Source organism: Schistocerca americana, chromosome 11, assembly GCF_021461395.2.
Source record: "Schistocerca americana isolate TAMUIC-IGC-003095 chromosome 11, iqSchAmer2.1, whole genome shotgun sequence".
NCBI classification, from domain to species: Eukaryota; Metazoa; Arthropoda; class Insecta; order Orthoptera; family Acrididae; genus Schistocerca; species Schistocerca americana.
Genome location: NC_060129.1, coordinates 69,859,665 through 69,880,025, shown reverse-complemented (window position 1 = coordinate 69,880,025; position 20,361 = coordinate 69,859,665). Strand labels below are relative to the sequence as shown.

At 40.9% G+C, this 20,361-nt stretch overlaps 1 protein-coding gene across 1 annotated transcript in view; it reads left to right on the top strand.

Moving 5' to 3' along the window:
- Nucleotides 1–19,152, top strand: part of LOC124553245 (glycine-rich cell wall structural protein 1.0-like) — a 140,768-nt gene extending 121,616 nt beyond the window's left edge. The window contains exon 3 of the mRNA XM_047127133.1: nucleotides 18,292–19,152. Within this exon, the coding sequence (XP_046983089.1) occupies nucleotides 18,292–19,152 (861 nt within the window). The remainder of the gene's footprint in view (nucleotides 1–18,291) is intronic.
- Nucleotides 19,153–20,361: the final 1,209 nt, after the last annotated feature.

Sequence of the window (20,361 nt, the reverse complement as noted above, 5' to 3'; positions counted from 1 at the left end):
TCATTATTTGTTTGAGTTCATTATATAAGGACATTGAAATGACACTTGCTGCTGCTCCTGTATCTAACATTACTTCCACTTCATAACTACCAATCATAACTCGTGTTATAGCCTGAATAATCTTCTTTGTTTTACTGGTACTATTAAAATCTACATCCTGATATAATTCCTTTTCTATTTTCTTACTGTCATCATATCGGAGAAAACAAATCGTCGGTTCCGTTGCGCTCTGCTCCCTATTGACCGTAACTCGAGCGCCTAGCTCAGTCGTCGTTCGTTTTCCGGCAAATTCGGTTGTTGCTGCGGGTTGGGTTCATTGCCCAACTCAATAATATTTACATTTCTGTCGCGCGTCACCCAAGTATCAGCTGTTTGCTTGTTGACATTACCCCACGTCGCATCGGGAGTTCCGTTAGATACAAATTGAGGGTTGCTGTATTGCATGTGTCGTGGCGGTTGTCCATTGTGATTTCCCCATACATTATTTCGCCCATGACTGTAACTGGTAATGTCATTACTGTTATTCCTGCAACACATGGTTGGATGTTGTTTCTCTGAAAATATCCTGGATGGTACCTGTTATCCTCTCTTCTTTGATCTCTATAATTTCGGTTCCTTCTACTGTTGTTGTTATTTTGAATATAACTGTTATTGTTCTGATTGTAATTACTGTTCGGATAACCATTATAGTAATAATTACTGTTTCCTTGTCAATGCTGCAAGTTGTTTCTCCTAATATTGAATGGATTTGTCCCACTGTAGTGTGAATTGTTTCTTTGAGTGTTTTGTTGTGGTGTCGGAGGCGGATTCCAACAGCCTCTGTCATTTCTGTTGTGTGTACGCGAATTGCTTGGATGGATTGGATACAATTGATTGAAATTCCTGATCTCATCTCTGTAAGCAACATCTATCTTATCAACATAAATTCTTTATGTTGTCCTCGGACACTCCTATTAATTTATCATGGTAAGGAAATGGTAAGTGGCTTTTAAGTGTTCTAATTACATCTGGTAAATCTGCTGGTTTTGTCCAATATAATGTTTTGTCTAGATAGCGTTCAAAGTATTGTCGTAAAGTCTCTTTCTTTGGGTTGTAAATTTCTGGATTGTATACTTCTCGTTTTAAACTTTGCTGTTCTGTGATCGACCAGATTTCCTCAAGAAATGCTTGTTCAAACTGTTCAAATGTTAAACATCGTCTTTTAATTGCTGCTCCCCACTTAGCTGCTCTTCCACGTAACAAATTTGTAACATATCGAATTTTATCGGCTTCTAACCAATGTCTTGGGAAAATACCATCAAAAGAGCGGATGAAAACAACCGGATGCACTTTGTCTTTCTCATCACATGAAAATGTCTGAAAGTATCCATGTCGTACTAATGTTTCATCAGCTACTCCCGATGGTATTATGGGTCCTGTATTTTGTGTCAAACTGTGCATAGTATGTGGTGATGTCTGATAGTAATTTTGATCTTGTGGTAGCATTGAAAATGGTTCATTGGGATTTGTGTCACTCATTGGTAATTCTATTTTCGGCTGTGTGCTGGGTCTAGCATTATTATGATTCTCATTTATGTTTTGGTTGTCTGTTATGGGTTTTGGTATCACTGACGAACTTGGTATTACATTCTCTTTAAGTTTACGTACCTCTTTCTGAATATTATCTGTTTCTCCCTTTACTTGTTCCTTTGTCTTATCTAAAATGATCTGTGTCATTGTCTCAAACTTCTCATCTAAATAATCATCACATAATTTGCATTCATGTACAAGTTTTTCTGCTAGAGTTGTGTCATTCTTTAAAGATGCTACATCTGCTCTGTCTTCAAGCTTTTCTAACTTTTCCTGTAAGGATTTCTGCTCCAATGTTACATCATTTAATCTGTCTGAAAGGTCTATAATCGTCAGGCCTAAGTGTTCTTGGTTTGTTTTTACGGAATTGTGTGACTGTCGTAATTCGTCGACTTGGGTACTGGTTTTCTGTTGTTCAAAAACTACTGTTAACAATTTCTCATTACATCGTTGTAAGTCAGTTTTTGTCTCGTCACTGAATTCCACAAATACCTTTTCTTGTCTCGTAACCTTGTCTGATAAGTCAGTAAATTTCCTTCCAAGACTACTGGTGGTTTCTGTCAAGTCGGTAATTTGTCTCTATTGTTTTTCAAAATTTTGTTTTATGTCCCATGTCAGTTTATCAAATTTAGTGTCAAATTTCCCAATGTCAAGTTTTAAATTTTCATTTTTCTCGTCTAAAGCGTCAAATCTTTTGTCAAATTTTCTGTTTTGGTCACCAAGTAACTTCAGAATCTGGTTGAGCATGTCAGAGTCCTGTGTCTTAGTTTCATCATTTTTTCGTGTCTGATTGATGTCTGGTTCTGAAGTTGACGTTGTCAATGTCACGTTTTGTCGCATAGTACTCACTCTCCATTCGCCTGTATATCTGTTTAAATACAGGGGTTGTTGTCTTAATCGATCCGGTAAAATTATGTCTTGAACATCCTCCCTATTAAGTTCAATATTCATTTGACTGTCGGACATGTTTTGCAATGTGTCACTTTCACTAAGCTCGTCCGCAGAAACAATTTCTACGCGTCTAGCGTCCATCTTGCAATTTTCATAATTAATTGCAAATAAAATTTTCCAATGGTTAAATTTTTTTTTAAAAAATATGATATGTTGAAATCTGAAATTTCTCTTATGGAAATGGATATTTCTATATGATTTCTAATTAGAAATTGAATTATTAAACTGGTACTGAAATTTCCCTCTCACAAATAAATGACTGAATATGCTCTTCAGTTACCATTTCCAATAATAGCAGTAAATCAATTTTAACTACAATTTGAAAAAATAATTTCGAAATAAATGGATCGGAGTAAAGGAAATACAGATGGCTGTCTGAAACTGGAAAAAATGTAAATTTCTGTACTCACCAATTTTTTCAGTCTTATGTTGCAAATGTAGCGTCAAATATATAGTTTTCAATCCAAAATTTTTCTTTCACGTCCATGCAAATTATTTTATGGAACGTTATCCTTTTCCCTGTTTTTACCAAATTAATTTCCTCAGCATGAAAATGAAAATTAACACAAATTAATAACAGGGAAAACAATATTGTTGTAAATTTCATGCACGTAACATTACAATTGAAATGAATGAGACTTAGTCCAAATTCATTTTCTGATGCTATTAAGTGGTTAAAATTAGATAAAATGTCCAAAATTTATAATAACTGCACTTGTATCAATCCAAACTGCAGTTGTATCAAATCGGAACTGCACTTGTATCAAATCCGAAGATTGCAAGTCCTGTCACGGTCGCCAATTGTAGTGTTACCTTTTATTATCTTCTCATTAGCTATTTAAACAACATCGCTTTGTTATGTAATTTTAATTTTCACCAAAAGCACATTCAACACATCACGGAAAAAATACACGTCTTTCGTATCAAGACAAGAGAGAGAGAGAGACATCCATTAGTTCTTAAAAAAACTACGCAAAAGTAAAAAAGAACAAAATTATTTATAAAATCGGTCGCTGGCGCAGCGCTCTTCTGCGTGCGCGATCGTAAATTATAACTTTGCGGAAGTCAAAGTACCATTACACTGCAGCTGCTCAACATTGCTGGGTGCCACTATTGGAACTGCTTCTACTGAAATGATGTCACTTGTTGCTGTCTGCACCTGTTCAACATTGCTGTGTGCCTCTAATGGAACTGCTTCTGCTGAATGATGTCACTTGTTGGTGTCTGCGCCTGCTCAACATTGCTGGGTGCCACTGTTGGAGGTGTTTAATTACTGCTGATGAAGTATTATGAGACTGCTATTTGCACCTGTTGACCATTGATGGGTGCTACTGCTGGAACTGTCAACTGCTTGTTTATTGAATGATGGAAAGCATATACATGAATATTTGTATAAACTGATTTACTGTTTATGAAAGTTATGAGACTCTTACCTGCACATATTCGTCATTGCTGATGGTATTGATTGAATTGTTTAACCACATAATACTTGTGTAAACTATTATATAAAGTCACATGTATGAAAGATTTTGTATTCCTTACTGTATTTTATATATTAGGTTATTGAAAGGTCAGTGCAAAGCCAAAATTTATTTAATTACATGATATTTACTTATTAATATTATCTTTTATTTTTGTCTATTTTTTTGACGAATTTAGTGGTATTTTCACCACCAATGCTGGCAAAAATACCATCAAATTGTGGCCCGTGGAGGAAGGGCATATGAAAGGTGGCTACACTGAGCCACAACGCCAGAGATTGCGCCAAAGAGTTTTATTCGGCCGCCTCCACTGGTAGTGCTTGTCGAGATGTGGCAGTAGTCAGTGCTTGTGGAGTGGTGGTAGCAAGTCGGTGTCAAGATGTAGTAGGGAGTGCTTGTTCCATGTTTTATGCAGTTTGTTTGATGGGCTAGACAGCAGATGTTGTTCGAATGGAGATATTGTAATGATCAAAGCGTTTTTAGTCAATATATATGAAGGTTAAAAAATTCCCTTTTCTTTTATTATTTCAGTGTCTTAAATAATGCGTCATTACAGGTTCAGTCAACAAAACATCTGGCTTGTGTTCTTGTATTAGAGTGTAATTCTGGTTTCCTTACGCAATTACAGCATTTCTGTTCATTTTTAATTACTTCAGTATAAATGGTGTTTAAAATATCTGGTCTTATTGAGGAAGAACCATGCCAGATGTATACACTGAATCACACTTCCACACAGAACAGCTACACTTGTGCCTTGTTTCGCCACGAGCATGGGGACTTAATTATAAAAAAGAATGCAAATAATTTTAATTTTCAGTCGCTGTCTGTCCGGTTACGAAATCTCGTAACCGGTTGGCCCTGACTAGTATTTGTATGCAATCTGACTGCGTAGAACAACAACAAAGAATGAAATGAAATTTCCATTAACACAATTAATTAATTAAGTCCCCAGCAACTATGAAAGCTACACATATCTGTGCAGTTCTTTTATTTTGTTTATTCTTTTCGCTAGAACAATGCACAGTTCACTCAGTGGTGAGCCATCAGCCACTGGGATTATATCTTCTGCCTCCACAATGTTTTCAGATGGTGAGAAGGGACTGATTCATTGTAAGAGTAGTTAATTACGAAGTAAGGAGCATCATAAATTATTGTGATCTGGAAGCAAGGCAGGAAAGTAAAACAAGGTTATGTACTTGTTGCCTGTGCTGACGTATCTCCACGACCTGTTACAAAAAAGTCGAAGAGGCGCAATTTCCACAGATATCATCCCTTTGTGCTCCTGGCGACAATCGTCCGAGATTGACTAAGTTCCACTATCATTATCTGGATACGGCTGTAGTAAGAGACATACTATTTGCATGTGGACGTAACGTTTACACTGCAAGCTAGAAACAGCCGAGAAATGCTCACGAATAACAACGTTTTAATCCGTTCGTCGTGACGAGAAAAAGCATTTCAGTGGTTGTATACACACTATCAGCATAAATAAATTATACAACAGGCTATACAAATGGAGTAGTGATCCGTATTATTCCGGAAGTATGAGTATCCTGAAAGTGTGTGGTGATTTGATACATTCAATTTGTCGAAATGTATCGCTGACAAAGGCAGATATACTTACACGAACGACGTGAACCCTTCCTCTCACAAAGCACACTTGGCCAACTTCCGCATTCTGTCGCGCGCGCTATTCTCGGCTGCTGAACGATACACGGACCATTGTGTTGTGCCACGTAGCAAAATGGCTCTGAGCACTATGGGACTTAACTTCTCATGTCATCAGTCTCCTGCCACGTAGCAATTGTTTACCTTTCTACTACCGTATTCGCGAATCACACGTTGTCAGTTTAGCAAGGCATAGGTGAGTAACCAGCATCTGGCATGTGCCTATCATTCCGTCTGAAGGATAAGTTCCTCAGTATTTTAATACTGCTCAGATGAACAAAAGGAATAAAATCCTTTCGTAAGTTTCCATTCAGGGTTAAAAATACGATTGGTTATGGTGATTCAACCAAAATTGCAGCAGAATGGTCAGTTTATTTTTGTGCCAATTGTTAACGTTTTCTCATTCGAAGAAGCATCAGCATTTATGAGTAATGGTCACATTTCTCTTATTGACAGGTTTAACTGTACTCCCTTTGCCAAAATACAGCGTAATTTGCACAAACTCATCCCAAAGCAGCTATTGCGACAGAATTCTGAAACAGAGTGACTCATTATACAAGTAACTAGGAATCAGAGAGCTCAACAGCTAACGAACAACTTCATAGCGTCGGTTTGCAGTAACATAAGAGATTTCATGTTTATTTTCATACACGGAAACCCATGTTTCACTGGTTGTTGATAACTTTTAAACAATTTCACTGGAGTGAAAAAAATAAGAAAAGGAGTGTAACTACTGATATATCGGCACATATAAGAATGTTCCGTGTGTTTACTAACTGGCGAGACACACTCCTCTTCCTGTGCCATCATTCGCAAAACTCTCGTTTCGATGTCTCGAGTGTTTAGGAGATATCAGGGATGTTTCGAATATTTCATTATCGCGGGCGTGAGTGCGATACACAGGATCCATTTTCTAGAGATCGGAGGCAGATAGAGACCTCCTCCCAAGCCTAAGGAAAAATTTAGCATGTTAGCTAAATTTCATACGCAGCAACATATGGTGTACTACGCACCGAACGCAAAATCCTAGCGACCCGTAATTTTCATTGCAAGCTTTTCGAATTTTGCGTAGCCTCTTACTAAAATGTGTATACCACAGTAAGTGTGAACGTTAGCGAGATGATGTGCACTTCGCCACGAAGCTGACATATAGCACTACGAATAGTTTCTGTAGAATAGTTTTAGAAAGAATACAGTGTGCGCGCGCGCGCTTCGTGTCTGTCAGCGCAGAGCGTCGCCAACCGGCGCGTGCAAAGTATGTGTACGCGTCCCTGTATGCGTAGGACCCGCGTGACACATGCGGAACGTGCGCGTCGCGCTGTAGTGTCCTGTGACGTCACACGTGCTGTACGCGTCAGTTTGTGCTCACCGTCACGGCGGGCGAGTCGTGTTCAAACCTACCTCGGGATACTTATTATAATTTTTTTTCCGCTGTTCGCTACATTCAAATTTGAGTCCGTGTTATGGTGTAACGACCGTTTGCAACAACAGGGTGCAAGAAAGGGACAGTTGATTCCGCACAAGTACTCTATTAGAAGCAGAAAGGAATTGGCTTTCGAATGGGAACTGCTAGCGTTTGAGGACAAGGCGACAAGTCAACCGAATCCTCCATCGGAAAACACGTCTGGTGTGTCAGCCACGGCGTTAGTGACAGTACGTGTGTCATGTGGTAAGAACCTCTTACCGACGCACCTAATTTGTATGCCTGATGAGTGAGAGATATGCCTCCTTGCGCGGTATAGTTGTTCATATGAATGTAATCACTTCCAAGGAAACGCTGAAAATACAATAATTTGTTACACGAGCTGCGACAAATGAACGCAACAGCTTCACAGTCACAGTTTCTCTGTGCTCTGTGAAAACATACGTTTTTCACGGTTTTTTAAGTTGCTTTTCATGTTGGAAGTTTTGACTCTTGAATTCCCAAGTTGTAATATAGTTCACACCCGTTTATTTGTTGTTTTCATTTCTGTGAGACGTGTGTGTGGTATCTCAACTGCTCTCACTATTCATCATGTTTAGTCGCAACGGTAACGTATTCTTACCACATGACTCATATTCTATAACCAACGTATAGTATGACAACTGCTTAGCAAACAGAAAGAGGAGAAAAATTGACGGGACGTACAGTTCATAATGTGAAAAAAAGAAAACAAAAGTAAATGGCACGAGGTAGTTTTCAACGTGACCCATTTACTTGATAGTCCAACACCATGACCACTTAACCACGACACCGTGGCTATTCAGATCAATATTGCACTTGTCCGTTCACTGTTTGTATTTTTTCTTTTTTTACAGTTCAGAACACTTTCTTACTGTTTCCATGCTTGATCTGTGTTCATTTTTAGATGGGATATCCACTGTGCCACTAAATCGAATGGGGGTGCTTTTTTCTTTTGAATTTCTGTAATTTATTTTTACTATTTTATTTTATATTCTTTTATTTCATTTATTATTATTTAAAATGTCTATTATATTCTTTTTTCGAAATTGTCGGTAAATATTTGAAGCTGTTTTCTTTTTAAATTGTACTACAACATAATTTTACTCTCACCGAGTGAATGAGTCATTTATGTACCAGTCAGTCACATTTTTGACGAAGTAATTAAACTTACGATGATCAGAATAATTACGACATATTATCTACTAAATTTTAGTGTAGATACCATTGTCACAGTAAATCTGTTAGTGTAATTTACAGGCTATGGTGTCTGTTTCTGTCGCAACGTTTTTCTTAGCAAGTAGTAAAAGTTTGCATATGACCCCCCAGCAGAACAGAAGAAAATCAATGTATTGTAACTAGCTTACTGCATTTTTGCAACGTAGCATACGGCAACGGTACAGTTTCTTTGTAAATGATAAAGATCGGCTCCATTTCTTCATAAATGACGCACCGATTGACAGTCGAGAACAAAGTCGTTATACTTTCGGGAAAGAAGTGAGCGCTCTTGCGCTGCTGCTTGTTTGCAGCAGTGACCTAGCGGCAATGACCTCACAGTTGCGCCGTGAGTCCTGTGTATCAGAGGGTGTGGGTTGAGCCCCCTGCTGTCTTCTGCAGGCCTGGCTGTCCAGAGTTGAAGGCGACATCGGGCTGCCTGGTTTGGTGGTTCCAGCATCGCCCTGAAATGAACATTATGTTAATGGGCCGAAGTTCTTCATTCATCAAATTATATTCCAATACCGAACATTCTCTGCCTCAGATACATTCAAGAAACAAAAAAATTCCGAAACTCATTTTGTAAATTCACAGTTTTTGTTGGACGTGACCTTCTGCCGAATTTAAATGCCATCTATCTCATACATTGCGCGGCACAGAATTTTGCTCTATCTGTGTCGTTCAAAAATTAGTGGTGTTTAACGGTTAAGCAATTATGACTCACATTGAAGTTACTGTAAACTGTACAGCATTTGCCACAGACTAGAAGAACGAGTATTAAACATTCTTGGAAGAAGTGTTGTAAACCTTCGTTCACTTACATCAACGACATTACAGAACAAAGTATATACAGTTGTTGAGATTGGCGTTACTTCAAATGCTATTCGACAAGACGTCAAAATTCGAAGTAAATGCGATTGCCATCTGTCTGTTGCTACTGGTCGGCGGACTGCGCCCCACACAGCTGTTGCCGGGCGTTGCCAAGAGATGGCAGAGCGGTAGCCGGTCCTTTGCTCACAGCAGTACGTGTTGATATCCGACCATAAAAACGGTAGACTGGCCCTGACGTCATTTTCGTGCCTCCAACATCCCTGGGCTGAAGTCACGTGAATGTTGGCAAAACAGTTGTTTCGTGTTGCGCTTGTGTCTGTACTCAGCGTTTTGTCGGGGGAAATAGCATTACATGTCAGGTGTAAGTGTTTCTAGGATAGTGCAGATCCGTTTATTGAAATCTGCTGAAGTGACTTTTATATGGTTTTTACACTTGAAATAGAGTATCACGTAAATTAAAGTGTAGAGTCAGACTCATATTACATTTTGGAAAGTATCCGTGATAATTCGGTTACAGAAGTAAGGTAACTGTTTCTCGTTCCTACTCATAGGTTCGCTAAGGATGAAAACCGAAAGCGGCTTTGGATACAGGCCCTGAAACGGAAAAAACTAAGCCGTCTGCACATACGCGCCTTTGGTCGAAGCACGTCGAGGAGAAGTGTTTTGATAGGTTAGTTATTATTTACAATGTATATTTATAATTTATATTTACAGTGTGTCATTTTTAAACCTGATGTTTTTATCGGACTAAAACTGGCGGGAACTGGCTAAGTAGTGATGCTATCCCTTTTTGATTTTCCGGAGCATATGAAATCGAAGAGGCCTAAGCACCGTGAATCACACACTAGAAGGCGTTCGTCAGATGATACCTGGTCTTCTGAAATCTGTGCTTCTAATGCCTGTACGTCTGAATGTTGTTAGAATGTCTGTGATAACTGGGAGTTACTAAAATATTGTATTAGAATAGAACTGTAACATGTTACATTAAGTGTCACTTCGGACATGGTTCCCCTACAAATTATACCTCAAAACATGCATTTTTCTTTTGTTTACAGTGACGTTATGCGATATGGAAACGAAGCCGCGAAAAACAAAAGTTCCAGGTATATTGGGGACTTTTCGAATAGCGATTTGTGTACTCCTGGCATAGCAGAAAATGTGGTAGATGTGGCAACACGGCAGATTAGCATCAAAGCCAGAAAGTTAAAGAACTTGCAGCGGTCATCTCGTGGGATGAAGAAGGAAGTCTTGTCTTTGAAATATTTGATAAATAATCTTGAAAATAACCGTGTTATAAATGAATCCCTGGCTAATTTACTAAAGGCAAGTATATTTAGAATGCCTGTCGTTATTAAAATGTATGACTGATTGCAGGTTGGAATACTTATGCTTAAATGACTGTGGCTTTTCGCTATCAGATGCTGCCACCTGGTACTTCAGAGTTGCTCCAACGTGCCAGTAAAGGTAAAGAAGCAAATAAGTATTCAGCAGCTCTTCGGACATTTGCTCTAACACAAAATTTTCACAGTAGCAAGGCATATAGCTATGTAAGGAAAAATTTTAAAACATCACTGCCTGTCCACGAACTTTAAGAAAGTGGTACAGTGTTGTTGATGGGGGTCCTGGTTTCAGTACAGAAGCAGCAATAGCGCTTAGAATAAAGAGTCAGGAACTCATTAGTAAAGTACCCTGTCATTTGATGAGATTGCCATAAGGAAGCATGTTGAAATTCGTGGAAATAAGTTTATTGGTTACATAGATTATGGTACAGATCTTGACAATGACAATCTGCCTGTTGCAAATGAGGCATTAACGTTCATTTTCACTGCTGTTAATGGTTCATGGAACATTCCAATTGTATATACTTTTTAGTCAATGGCCTATGTGCTGTTGAAAAATCGAACCTACTTAAGGAGGCATTGAAATTTACATATGATGCTGGAGTAGAAGTAATTTCTGTTACTTTTGATGGTGCTCACGTAAACACTGCAATCGTAGACAAGCTAGGGACCTGTCTTTCAAAGTGCAGAATGAAATCTTTTTTAAACACCCTCTATGTAAGGATGATGTTTGCATATTCCTTTATCCATGTCACATGTTCAAGTTAATATGCAATACATTAGCTGGTAAAGGTGTCATTTTTTATGTAAATAGAAATACAATAAAATGGGATTATGTATTAAAATTACATGAGCTGCAAAAAATGGAGAAACTTCTGACTGCTACAAAAGTAAGAACAAAACACGTTCAGTGGTATCGTCATAAAACGAATGTAAGGTTTGCTGTGCAAACATTTAGTGGTAGTGTAGTTAATTCCCTAGAATCCCTTGACAAAGATTTGCAGCTAGCTGACTTTAAAGGCTGTTAACATACAGTTAAATTTATAAGGACAGTGAACACCCTTTCTGATTGTTTCAGTAGTAGGAATCTCCTGTCCAACAGTATAAATCACCTCTGTCAATGCAGACAGCTCGCCATATTTTACCATTTCTTGATGAAGTGGAAAAATATATTCAGGAGCTGAGACTCGAGGCTAATGGGCTATCTATTTTGTATACTAACAGAAAGACTGGTTTCTTTGGCTTTCTTGTATGTATACAGAGCCTAAGAAAATTATATTTTTCTGTCATAAACAGCTCAACCAAAACTAAGTTTCTTGCTTACATATCAATTGCTACAGGACCACATAGACACATTTTTCAGCTCAGTCAGAAGATTGTGATGGTAACAACAACCCGACAGCAGCTCAATTCAAAGCAGCCTACAAACTATTGCTTATCCATCAGCAGGTAAGAGGGTCAGAATTTGGATCTACTTTGGATACTGCAGATTGTCCCATTCTCAGTGCATCTTCCGGACTGGATGTGATGCAATCTAACCCATTTACATCAGTTATCAATTGTAATTCAGAAAAGTTAGGTCTAGATGTTGCATCAGTCTCTCATGATCACTCATACAGCATTCCTGCTGTCTCATTTGAACAGCTGTCAAATTATGTACGGAATGTTGTTGCATACATAGAAGGATTCATTGTGCGTAAATTGACTAAGTCAGTACATTGTGTAGAATGTGCAAATTCCTTATGTGGGGCAGTGGACAGCGACATTGGACTAATCAGAAGAAAGAATGTGGGAGGTTTGGCTACGACTTCTGCTGACGTTATTAAAAATTGCAAAGCAGCAGAGCAAGCTCATCGGTTGCAACAGGCGAAGGGAATGTTGCAAAAGAAAAATGTTATGCTTGTTCTTGTTTCATGTGCTATGGAAGATGTTGATTGTAGCGTTTTTCAATCCATCGACGAACATATTATGGCCTTTGAGTCCACAGAAAATCACAGAAATGCTGTAATAAATCAATTTTATTTGAGTGTTTTAAAATTAGAAATCACCATTTTGGAAAGACTGACAAACATTCCAGAAAGGTTGTGTGAGGAGTTTATACAAAAAACTGTGTTGTTTAAGGGACATTAAATATTCTATGCCTGATCCCTATTACATTAGAGTTAATAATTGCGAAGGTGGTGATTATTATTATTAATGTTTGAACCTTGATGTCTACACAAAGTACAGACAGAGGTACCTGGAGTTCTTAGCCTTTCTAAGTGCCCATATTGCATCCACAAAGCCTTTTTCAGTATATGTTTGGAGTTCTGTTTTCATAACAATTGGATTCATTTCTTTTATGTAAACCTAGATATACTTTTTCTCTTAACAGAATATATATTTATGTACTTTTTATTTTTTGTTTCTTCTAGATCTGTATGTTGTGTTAATTTGTTTAAGCCCTTATATTTTTACTAGATTTACTCTCTTGTCAGTGTCTTCTATATCTTTTTATCTTGTCTATTATAATTATCCGGGCTGTTATGCCGTGGTCGGTTGATGAATTCTGTGTCGATTCCCAACGTTTCGTCTCCGACTGTGGGAGACATCTTCAATGGGGTTCGTAGCTCAATGGAAGGTCCAACACACCCGCTGGCTCGCTACTGACTGCCGCTAAATTCCGTGTCCGCCCGCTCCCACGCCGAGGCGTGACGTCACGTGTTTTGAAAACGTCAGTGCAATTGGCCGCTGTCCGTCGCCGTCTATCGCCGTTGCCATCACCCAGTAGTGGGCGGGTGGTACACATCATCTTTAACACCGGCATCCATATGCCGTTTAATTTCACACCCTCCTCCTTACGGTTGAAATTATTTGGGTTTTTAGCGATTTCGATTGCCTCCGTGTAGAGCCTTTCGTAAAATCCGCTTGTGGCCGCTAGTATTTGCGTCTCCTCGAAACGAATATTGTGGTTCCCTGGCTGGAAAGCATGCTCCGCAACAGCTGATCGTTCCGTTTCTCCTCTTCTGCAGTTTCCCTTATGATCTTCCAAACGTTTAGAAACAGTTCTTTTAGTGGTACCCACATAAACATCACCACAGCTGCATGGGATCCTATACACTCCAGCTTTTGCCAGTGGTTTGCGAGCGTCCTTGGCAGGCTTAAGGTATTCCTGTGTCTTCCTGGTGGGCTTGTAAATTACGGTGATATTCCGCTTCGTCAAGATCCTCCCTATTATTTCCGTTACATTTGTAACAAACGGCAGGAAACCCTTAGATTTTGCAGTAGCCTGTACGTCAGTATGATTTCTGCGTGGCTGCCTCAACGCACGTTTTATTTCGGCGGACGAATATCCGTTCTTCATTAGTGCATTGTGGAGATGTTCCATCTCAGCGTCGAGCAACCCAGGTTCACAAATATTTCTAGCTCTGTCCGCTAACGTCTTGATAACACACCGCTTCTGTTGTGGGTGGTGGTTCGAATCCCGGTGCAAATAACAGTCCGTGTGCGTGGGTTTGCGGTATACTGAGTGGCCCAAACTACCATTTTCGTTTCTGAGAACAAGCAACTTGCCGTCTACCTCCTCCTCCACTGTAAACTGAATTCTCGAGTTTATACTGTTCAGATGTTCGTGGAACCGGCATAGTTCCTCCCTACCATGTCTCCACAGCACAGACCTGTCATCCACGTATCGGAACCATACATTTGGTTTTTTGCTGGCAGTACCGAAGACCTGTTCTTCGAATTTCTCCATAAAGAAGTTTGCAATTACGGGACTTAGGGGGCTTCCCATAGCCACGCCATCCGTTTGGACATAAAACTGTTCATTCCGCTTGAAGTATGTGGTCGTCAAACAACACTTAAACAGTTCTGAAATATCAGTAGGAAAAATTCGATCCAGCTGTTCCAATACACCATTAAGTGGAACCATGGTAAACAGCGATACCACATCGAAGCTGACCAATATGTCCTCCAGCTGGACCACTATGCCATTCAATCTGCTGATGAAATGTGTCGAATTCTTATATAAGAGTCCGAATGGCCCACATGTGGTTTCAGCAGCGTAGTCAAAAACTTGGCTAACGAGTAGGTGGGCGAACCGATGGCACTTAGTATCGGTCTTAACGGCACATTTTTTTTATGAATTTTGGGCAATCCATAAAGCCTCGGTGGTAGCGCAACCGAATTGCAGAGACCTTTCTGTACACTCTCTTCAATGGAGGACTTTTTTATTAACCGCGACACAGTTCTGAGAACGCTGTTAGTGGGGTCCTTATTCAGCTTCCTATTTGCTTGAGAATCCAGTAGATCAGTAATTTTACTCCGATAGTCGGCCACATCCATAATCACCGTTGCGCTTCCTTTGTCAGCTGGGAGAACCAAAATACTATCGTCGTCATTCAGGAGTTTTAAAGCTCTTCTCTCACCCACAGTTGTATTACTTTTCGGCGGTTTTGCATTAGCTAATATTCTCACTGTTTCTATAGGGATTTCTTCAGCTGTTACAGAATCTATACTGCGAATTCCTGCTTCTACATTGGCATCAACTTCTTCCGTGGGCACAAAACGCGGACTAACAGCAAAATTTCCTCCCTTGGCAAGCACAGATGTCTCATCGTCAGATAACGAACGTTTGAACAAATTGATAACGGTCCAGGAAACTTCTAAATGCCGAACAGTCTGATTAGGTAGCAAATTATCAAACTTCTTCTGTCTACTAGACGTTGTCAACATACGCTTCCCCATGGTATCATGCAGTAGTCTATTTTATCCCAGTCACCGCTGCACAGTTTATTACTGATCGTAATATGGAGAGACATTGACTTACAGTTTGTGCTTGCCAAGTCCCGTCGGGTCTGCTAAATGCGCTCTCGTAGTAAGGCCGCCTCAGTCCGTTTGAAAATGCGTTGTGCCTTTCCCGAATAGAACAGTCGCTTGATCTTCAGTATAACGGTATAACGCCGACGGCTCTGCAACAAGTAGGAATGTGAGGGAACACAAAAGATGCACTCTCTTCTTCTGGAGTCCTTCCAGGCGTCGCACTTCTCTAGACATCTCCTCCGCAACGGCGATCGACGGCGACGGACAGCGGCCAATTGCACTGACGTTTTCAAAACACGTGACGTCACGCCGCGGCGTGGGAGTGCGATGACACGGAATTTAGCGGCAGTCAGTACCGACCCAGTGGGTGTGTTGGACCTTCCATTGAGCTACGGACCCCCTTGAAGATGTCTCCCGCAGTCGGAGACGAAACGTTTGGAATCACCACAGAATTCATCAACCGACCACGGCATAACAGCCCGTATAATTATAATGGACATGATATTTCCGGCCGTGAAAGTCTACATTTTAGTATCTTTTTATCTGTTAAACATTGTTCTGCCCTCTTAGAATATGGGCTTAAGAAATAAATCTGTTGGAAAATATTGTGTTGTAAGAAAGAAAATGTGAAATAAAATTTTGTAACAAATAAAATAATGTTGTGAAATAAAGTATTGAGTTAATTGTTTCTGCATATCTATTTTTTCCCAAGAGATGTTAGCTTTCTTAGAATACTTGCAGCAACTGGGAAAAATGAGTAATAAATTTAAAATGAGAAAAGCACTTTGAAGAATCAACATGTACTTTTCTTGTTATCCATAGAAATTCAAACCCCCAATAGTTGTTTCACTTAAAAGTTTAAACCAGTTTCTTGATTCTTAGGCAACTGTAGTTGGTGCAATGGATAGTGTTCACTTCGATAAAATGTGTCTGCTATAGACACGTAATAGCCACCAGGTAGTAAGGATTTGACAGATGAGATTGTAATACAAAATTCAGTAGGCTCTGAGTGAAGCATGTAGAGGTACATGTATTTCATTCATATGCAACAGCTTTCAAAATTTCCTATGGAACTTAGTGAAAACATGGCATTGTGCATGGTGTTGGCAGTGCGTGCTTGTAAATATCATTGGAGTGTCAAGCACAAAAGTATTTCTGTTATCTCAGTTGTCACTGCAATGGATAGTGTTCACCTCTGGCAAAATACGTCCACTACAGACACCAGGTATTAAGGATTTGTCGCATGAGCTTGCAATAAAAAATTCAGAATGGTGTTTGAGTGAAGCAAGTACAGGTCTGTATTTCATTCATATGCAACAGTTTCCAAAATTTGGTACTAAACTTCATGAAAATGTGAAATTGTGCATGGCATTGGCAGTTTATGAAATCTGCAGAAAACACCCTTTTCAGTGTAAGAACAACTTTTCCTATCTTTTAAGGTTACTCCTAAGGTAAGCCTAAAATTTCTGTTAAAAAGTAAGTTTTTGAGCTCTAGGTTGACTAATTGTCTTCTACTGGATTTGTAGTAAGCTATTCAAACTGTTCACAAACTGCAATGATAAATATCAATATGTAATTAAAGGGGAGTTTTATTTAGTTTATGCTCACATGATTATTATGCAGAGGCAAGGAAAAATGTTCTCATGATCCCACACAGTGTCAGAACAAAATCAGATCACTATACAGGCATTTTTCTAAAATAAGAGCCCCTATTCTTATTGTACTGAGAGACTGTCAAATGTAAGCAGACCGTTTTTGTTTCGGCAGATGAGCTCTAACGTGTTTGTGCCCTGGAAAATAGCTCTTAATCTGGATGAGCGTCAGTACAGTTTTGCAATATTCGGAGTGGAAAGTATCCCTTAGATAGTTTTCTTAAAAAATTATATACTGTTACAGTTCATTGTGGGAATTATTTTGCAGTTTCCCCACAGAATGACTATCTTAAGACAGAAATTGACAAAAGTGTTTTAACCTTGAAAAGAGCTTTTCTTGAGATTGTTCTCATCAACTGTGAAGAAATACCTGTAAAAAATTAAAATCATTGCATAGTCTCTTGGAACTTTTAATTTATGGCCTGCCCTGGTTAAATTGAGAGCTGTAACGACTGTTGCAGTTGAAAGTTTATAGGTGTTTCTTGAGTCATAATTGACAGCTTTTACTACGGTGCACAATATTCACTTTGGTATATTCATTATTCATTTTGAGGCACTTAATATCCCACAGATACCAAGGATTTGTATATACAAGAGAGGTTATAATAAGGTAAGGGCACCTATAGCCGACACATGAAGAGAATTTTTTCTACCTTCTAATACTATTAAATAAATGTAGGCTCCAAAATTATTTTCTGAAACTTCAAAGTCTCACCTTTCATCTAAAATATAATTTTTTAAGCTGATAGTTTAAACTTTTGTAAAAATAGTGGGAACTGAACCTTTGAAGTCCACCTAAAAATGATACTCTAAAATGGAACTGCTCCTAAAGTCGACAATTTTGCCACCTATAGTTGCCATAATTCCTATATCCCATTTTCTTTTATAAGTAACTAGAGCTCAAAATGCGGAGAATCCAATGTTTAAAGTTTTGACATCAGCCCCTTCTTACTGTTTAAAGGAATTTTAATGACGTTTTACTTTAACTGATTGTTTATAGTAGTTTCGTCCCACTGCCCGCCAGAGAGGCGTTCGATGTATTTGTTAGATTTTATAAATGGTACTGTGAACAAATCCAGGTCAAATATAGCTCTGGCACAATTTTTCACAAATAAAAATGTAATTTTTGTTGGAAGCGTGTGGCAGTAAATTGAGAAATGTGGGGAAAATATGATACAAACATACGAAAGGAGACCGCTGTTTTGAAATCCTGCCACGTTTTGCCAACAGTCACGTGGTTTATGTTGGAGCCACACCTTCCATATAGCTTCTGCACAGCAAGGCCAGTCTTCTGTGTTCAAAATACACAGGCAGTTTGTAGACATCGAAACTAAATCCCGAAGGCCAGACCAGGGCCGACGGTGTGTGACATCAGAGAGGGTGGGGGAGGGCGGGGCAGGAGACAGGGGGCGGGGCAGGAGACAGGGGGCGGGGCAGGAGACAGGGGGCGGGTCAGGAGACAGGGGGCGGGGCAGGAGACAGGGGGCGGGGCAGGAGACAGGGGGCGGGGCAGGAGACAGGGGGCGGGGCAGGAGACAGGGGGCGGGGCAGGAGACAGGGGGCGGGGCAGGAGACAGGGGGCGGGGCAGGAGACAGGGGGCGGGGCAGGAGACAGGGGGCGGGGCAGGAGACAGGGGGCGGGGCAGGAGACAGGGGGCGGGGCAGGAGACAGGGGGCGGGGCAGGAGACAGGGGGCGGGGCAGGAGACAGGGGGCGGGGCAGGAGACAGGGGGCGGGGCAGGAGACAGGGGGCGGGGCAGGAGACAGGGGGCGGGGCAGGAGACAGGGGGCGGGGCAGGAGACAGGGGGCGGGGCAGGAGACAGGGGGCGGGGCAGGAGACAGGGGGCGGGGCAGGAGACAGGGGGCGGGGCAGGAGACAGAGGGCGGGGCAGGAGACAGAGGGCGGGGCAGGAGACAGAGGTCGGGGCAGGAGACAGAGGGCGGGGCAGGAGACAGAGGGCGGGGCAGGAGACAGAGGGCGGGGCAGGAGACAGAGGGCGGGGCAGGAGACAGAGGGCGGGGCAGGAGACAGAGGGCGGGGCAGGAGACAGAGGGCGGGGCAGGAGACAGAGGGCGGGGCAGGAGACAGAGGGCGGGGGGAGAGGACCGTCAGAGGGAGAGAACTCTAAGCATCAGTGAACTACGAAGGCCTTACGAAAATCGGGGACAGGGAGAACAGGTGAGTTCACCAGAGCAGCCTTGATTGCCTCAAATGCTGACTGCTGGGACTCACCCCACTGAAATGCTCGATTTTTCTTGCGCAGGAGATTAAGGGCGCAGCCAACTGAGCGAATTGGGGTACAGACTTCCTAAAGAAGTTCGCCATTCCAATAAAGCGATCAATTGCCCGTCTATCCTTTGGAGGAGGAAGTTTTTGAAGTTCCTTAGTCCTGTTCTGATTAATACGGACTCCACCGGCCAACACCAAGTGCCCGAGGAATGAAATCTCCTTGGATGCTAACTTAATCTTAGATGGTTTGACGATAAGGCCCGCACTACACCATGGAAGGACCTGTTCGAGGTGTCGAAGATGCTCCTCAAAACTAAATATTACCACTTCGTCAAGATAATTGTAAACAAATTTATACTGAACATCGCCTAAGACATTATCCAACAACCTAGAAAGGACGGCAGCACCGGTAGACAAACCAAAAGGGACTCTATTGAACTCGAATAAATTCCAGTTAGTGCAAAAAGTAGTGACTGGTTTAGACTGCTCAGCAAGAGGAATCTGGTAGTATGCATGGTTCAAGTCGAGTACAGTGAAGATCGTTGCCCCCACAAACCAAGTAAAGCAGTGATGTAGGTCTGGCAATGGCACCGATTCCGAAACTACCTTCTAATGAAACTGCCTATAATCAACAACTGGCCTGTAGCCTGAATCCCCCTTGGGGACCAGGAACCTGGGCGACGAATTGGCAGAAGTGGATGGTCTAATTTCCCCATTCTAACATTTTATCTATAATACGGCGCAAAGCATCCATCTAAGGAGGTGACAGACGATAAGGCGGCAGCCTAACAGGAACATCAGTTAATTGTATCTTGTAACATACGGTCAGTCAAACCTAACTCATCAGTTAACACATCAGGGAACTGGCGCAAGAGCCCCAAAATGCTTTCTCGCTCCCCATTCTCCAGATAACCGACACCAAAGCCGGAATCAGTCACCAAAACCTTGTTAACACCCGATACCCTCTGGCAAGAGCACAACGAAAACTCCCTATTAGGACAAAAATTAAAGAAAAACTTCTTAGCAGCGGAATTCAAAATCATGCCGGTACGCTGGATCCAATCACATCCGAGCAACAGACGAACAGCAAGATTCTTAGCCACCAACAATTCGACAGGCCAGGAAAAATCACCTACAGACACACTCCCCCTACAGCAGCCTACTAGAGGTAACATCTGTCCA